The 5,179-nt window shown below is 58.3% G+C and overlaps 1 protein-coding gene across 2 annotated transcripts in view; it reads right to left on the bottom strand.

The window, feature by feature from the left end:
- The window catches only part of Trip10 (thyroid hormone receptor interactor 10), a 9,152-nt gene extending 3,973 nt beyond the window's left edge, over positions 1-5,179 (bottom strand). The window contains exons 1-9 of one of the 2 annotated variants that reach the window (XM_015503691.2): positions 5,126-5,179; positions 3,815-3,930; positions 3,674-3,730; positions 2,757-2,904; positions 2,616-2,678; positions 2,288-2,392; positions 2,073-2,201; positions 1,395-1,541; positions 1,099-1,293 (exon numbers count right to left, since the gene is read on the bottom strand). In XM_015503691.2, the coding sequence (XP_015359177.1) occupies positions 1,099-1,293; positions 1,395-1,541; positions 2,073-2,201; positions 2,288-2,392; positions 2,616-2,678; positions 2,757-2,904; positions 3,674-3,730; positions 3,815-3,930; positions 5,126-5,149 (984 nt within the window). In that variant the 5' untranslated portion in view covers positions 5,150-5,179. The remainder of the gene's footprint in view (positions 1-1,098; positions 1,294-1,394; positions 1,542-2,072; positions 2,202-2,287; positions 2,393-2,615; positions 2,679-2,756; positions 2,905-3,673; positions 3,731-3,814; positions 3,931-5,125) is intronic. The other variant, XM_048812785.1, reaches the window with a different exon arrangement.

The raw sequence follows: 5,179 nt of genomic DNA, 5'->3' as shown, positions 1-5,179 counted from the left end.
CCTCCTCCCCAGCCTTCACCTTACCCACGGCCACCTCGGAAGGCTGCGGAAGGATGCTAGCCGCGGTTTGACCGACTTACTGATCTCACTCAGTATGGCCAAGGGGTCGCGGCCGGACCGGGGGGACGGGGGTCCGTTAGGCAAGGCCGAGGGCAGGGGGCCCCCCAGGGGGGGAGAGGGGTGGGGGGCGTGGCTACCAGCGGGGGCCGGGAGGGGAGGAGCCAGGAGGAGGCGGGAGTAGAGAACGAGGATGGATGGACGGATGAACGTAAAGATGGACGCAGAGAAGGAAAAACAAAAGGGAGAAAGAAAGAAAAAAAATCATAACGGTAAGAAAATCACAACTTGAGATGCACAACCACACAGAACACACGTGCAAGAGCAACACAAAATCCAGGAGGTAGCAGGGAGGACGTTAGACTGCGGCCCGGAGGTCATGCCCCCCCACCCCATCTCCCGCATCCCTTGGCCCTTGGGACCAGGGGCTAGCGCAGACTCGCGGCTGTCCAGGGGCTTTCTGGACTCACAGTCTAGAAGGTGTGGGAGGCACATGCAGGAATCGAGGGCTCAGACACAGGCCAAAGGGGCACGCCACTCAGAGAGGGGTGTGGAAGGCAGGAAAGGTCAGGGGAGGAGAGGGCCCAAGGCCAAGATGGCAGGTGTCAGTGGGAGGGGTCTAAGGCACACTGGGGAGCCAGGGCTGTCCGAGGTGGAAACGAGGGTGTTAAGGTCTACGTCTGACACTGAAAACCAAAAAGTCCCCAAAGAAAGTGGCATAAGGAGTGGTGGACCAGATGGAGGCACTCCTGAAGGACAGGCTCACAAGCCATCAGGCCACACGAAATTCCATTAGCAGGTCTTTTCTCAGCATCCCAAAAAGCAGCAGACAGACTCCACAGGACCCCACCCTGCCCCCCTCAGCCTCGGGGGACTCCCAAGCCAATGGGCCGCCCGCCCGCCTGCCTTCCCTCCAGCCCGGGCCTGCAGCCAAGAGGAAAATTCCTGCCCGGGACTCAGCGTTCCGGTGGCTGGGCCCAACTCAGTGGGGCCTCGACTGTCCCCATCACTGCTCTCTCCCACAAGATTCCGGGCCCCCACCTTGTTCTTTTTGCTGAAGGGCCAGCGCTTGGCACGACTGCGGCCAGGGCCCCGGAGCTCAGGCCGTCCATCTGAGGGGGTGCCCAGGCTGCTGTCGGAGGGTGCCCGGTTCATGGGCTGGCTGAAGTCTTCAAATTCCACGTCGCCAGGGCGGGAGAAACCTGACTTATGCAGCTCTATGAGGACCTGGGAGTCCTGGGGGAAGGGGCCGTGGGTGGACAGTCAGGGGCAAGGCCAAGTGCCTAGTTTGGGGGGACCCTCCCCAGGCCCACTCCTCAGCCCAAACAGACACCCACATTCTTGGCATCCACGGCGTCGGCAGCCACCTTCATGCCCTCCAAGCACTTGGCGATGATGGGTACCACCTGCAGTTCCGCCTCCGATAGCAGCCCATACCCAGCCCCTAGGCGGGTGGCTCTGCGCTCATCCATGTCCTGCAGCTTCTGTGGGGCCGGGGCAAAGGCATGAGAAGCATTGTGACGGGCTCTGCAAACATGATGGCGCTCAGGCCATCAGCACCAGCCCCTGCCCAGTGTGGTGGGGAAGACAGTCCAATATGGAGACTCCAGCCCAGTGGGGCTGGGGCTGAAACACAGGGCCGCAGGTCTCAAAGGTGACCCTTGCCTAGGGACTCAGAAAAGCCTCCTCAAAAGAGGAGACAGTGGAACAGGGCTTTGAAGAAAAAAATAGAAGCAGCACAGATGATCCCAGCACCCAGGCTGGAGCAGGGACTGGAAAAGGAGGCTGAAATCAGAGAAGATAGACGAGACCTAGAGGTTGTTACAGCTGGGGCCTTAGAAGAGCGAGTAAGAGTTCCAGAAGGAGAGAAAGGCATCCCGGGAAGGAAGCTTGAGTGAATGCACAGCTCCTTGTCACTACCGGTCTCTAATTCTACTTCAGCCCAGGACGGGGACGTGGCCACTGGGGTGTTGCCACATGTGTAAGAGTTAGGCTGAAAGCGGAGGAGTGCTCACATCAAATATCTGGGGCATCTGTGAAAAATAGAAGTGGGCCTGGTCTCGGTTAAAGCGCTGTAACTGGGCCGCATATTCATTCTTGCTTTCTTCTGCCATATGACTCCGGAGGTGGGCTTGCTGTTTGGCCTGAGGGATACAAGGCAGAGGTTACCGCCAGGTTCCGGCCATGTCCCACTCTGACCCGTCCAGACTGTCAGAGGCCCCACATGCACCTTCTCCACATCAGCCTTGGTGGCATTGATATCCTGGTCTAGGCGCTCAGCGGTCTGGGCTGCCTTCTCTGCCTCCCGGCAATCTCGCTCAAACTTACGTTTACTCTGTGGAGGAGACAGAAGCGAGTGAAGCCATCCCCAGTAGGGGAGGTGGGAAACCAAGGTCATTAGGGACTGGTGGGAAATCACCCAGCAGATGGGGGGCCATGGGTATGCTGGGAACTCTTGGGAGAGGGGCGTCCTGGCCAGAAAGAGGGGGCAGCTCTGGGGATAGGCCACCCTCGCCCCGCTCCCCAGGCCAGAGCTACCCACGACCCAGGGAACTCACATTTTCAAGCTGTTTGAAGCCACTTTCCAGCTGCTGCTGAGCCCGCCGTCCTTCCTGGAAGTGCTGTGGAAAGGAGGGCGAGAAGGCTCACCAGGGTTCCGGCAGGTGCCCTCGGCAAGACCCGGGGAGTGGGGCCCTCACCATCTTCCTCTCCTGCTTCATCTCCTGCGAGTACTTGACCAGCTCAAGACACACTCGCACGCTGAGGTTCTCAGCCACCAGTTCCCGCTGGCCTGCGAAGTCGTTCACCTCCTGGAGAATCTGTACGAAGGACTGCTGCTGGCTAAACCTGGGACCGGGGAGAGGCTGGGATTCAGGTTCTCCAGGAGAAGGATGCCCTAGGACCCATCTCCAGGTGAGAAGGGACACGCTCCGAACATTCATCCCCAAAGCAATGATAAGTTCTGATCCACAGCCCTTATCCTCAGCCCTTGATTCAGATGTGATTTAGAACTCAGAATCGTGGGGACTTGGGTAAAGGGGTATAACTCATACAATGTAGATGCCATGGGCACAGTCGTTCACTGTACTGTTAGGAATTGATGACAAGGGAGAACAGTCTGTGTATGTTCAGTACAAGGACAATTTTTATTACTAGAACATTTTCAATCCTTGGATATAAAGAACAACAATATTCACACTATAGGATAAAAAGACTAGAATCAACATCAAGTCAGTTTTGTTGGAGATTGCTGTCAAGTTACCACAGAACACACATAAAAAAAACACTTGTTTGATTTCTAGAGTTTTTTAGATTTTGGAATGGGAGACTCAGAATGAAGAGACACGTTCTGACAGCCACTGTGGGCTGGACACTTTTAATACTTTAACCCAGCTGTCTTCACACAAGGTCATGGTCACCGGTCCCATTTCCCAGATGAGGAAAACAGAGGCATAGAGAAGTCACTTTCCCAAAGGCACTCATTTTGCAAGAACCAGAGCATCCTTCTTAGCAGATGAGAGAAGGAGAAGCAGAGAACTTGAGCCCCACACCCAAGGTGGCTGGCTAGGAGGAGCAGATTTAGGACTGCGGGGGTCATCCCCCTCTCCATCCTTACTTGGATTCAGGGTCATCTTTGGCAGGTCTCTTGGGCAGATACTTCTTCACGAGGTTCCTAAAGGAAGACAGAGGCAGGAAGGCTGAGCCACCCAGCCTCAGGCCACCCGTAGTTCCGCGCCGCATCGGCCTAGGGTCTCACCGCAGCTGCTTAGCATAAGCTTGCTCCACCTCTGTGCGTTCTTTCACGAACTTCACGTATCTGTCCAACAGGTCCAGCCCCCACTGCGTGTGGCGCTCCAGCACCTCAAACTGATCCTGATGGCGAGCATGGAATGGGGAGGGCCAGGGTCACGACCTCGGGACCCCACGTTGGGCCCACCGACCAGACGCACTGGCAGCCTCAAAGCCCTGAGCTCCAAGGAGGAGTGGCTTCCCGGCGCCGCCCTGGCGTGGCGCAGGAGGAGGCAGGAAGCTGGCGGGAACCCCCTCCCCTTCCCGGGAAGGGCCAGAGAACAGGGCTGGGGCCCCTGCAGGACAACAGGGTCTTGGTCTCCCGACAGCCTAGAGGGGTGTAAAATTTGGAAAGGCTCCTCCCACTGCCCGGGCTCCCCTAATCCCCCCAGATACCGGAAAATCCGGCCGGCCTGGCGTGAGTCAGGGCCAGAGGGGCAGGGTTTGCAGCAGCTAATGGAGGGGGGGAACTTCGGAATAGCCAGGGGGCAGGCAGACACCAAGTTCTCTGATTCGGAGTCCTCGGATGAGTGACTCAGTTTCCCCACTAACTCCACTACGCCTCCAAAAATAATCCCACAGTGGGAGAGGAGGTGGCGATCTAGCTACCCTCCTGCACCCGGGAACCTAGGGATTCTGCCGCCCCCAGAAAAGGGAGGGCTCTGAGGTCCAGCTTGGAGAGGGGGAAATTTCTGGGGCTTCCTGGGTGAGATAAGAGGCAGCCGAGGGGCAGCCCCGCCCTCGGGTGTGAACTGGGGAAGGGCCAAGAGGGGTCAGGGGCTGAGCCTCGCAGCCCCCTCCCCCTCCAGAAGCGTTCCAAGCCCCTAGGTGTAGGTTAAAGGCGACTGAAAGGCGCTCAGTACTAGTAGGTCCCACGTGGGGAAGAGGATGGCCAGAGGGTCCCCTCCCCCTCCCAGTCGGACAGGCGAGCGGCGGGCAGGGACCCAGGGGCCGTAAGATAAGCCGCCGGCCTGACCAGGGCGCTCAAAATAGGTGACCTCGCCGGGCTGCCCCGGCCTGGTCCTAGAACTTCTTTCCGCCTCACTCTCAACCAACCCGTGCCTCAGTTTCCCTAAGTCAGTCCTGCAAACTCTCCCTTAGTCTCTGGGCGTCCAGAGACTCGCTGAAAACTCTGAGAGAGGACGCGGGGTAAGAGGGTGGGGACCCAGGGGTCAGTAGAAGGGAAAGTGCCGAGTCCCCGCTAAGGTACAGTGGGGACAAAGGGGGAAAGTCTGCACTCCAACAGGGGAGAACTTGGAGTCGGGTCGACCGGACTCACCCACAACTCGGTGCCCCAATCCATGCTGCTCCCGCCGCCGAAGCCGCCGCCGCC

This window comes from Marmota marmota, unplaced genomic scaffold (assembly GCF_001458135.2).
Source record: "Marmota marmota marmota unplaced genomic scaffold, marMar, whole genome shotgun sequence".
Classification (NCBI taxonomy): Eukaryota; Metazoa; Chordata; class Mammalia; order Rodentia; family Sciuridae; genus Marmota; species Marmota marmota.
Note: the sequence above shows the minus strand (reverse complement) of the source record. Positions and strands in the feature narration are given on the sequence as shown.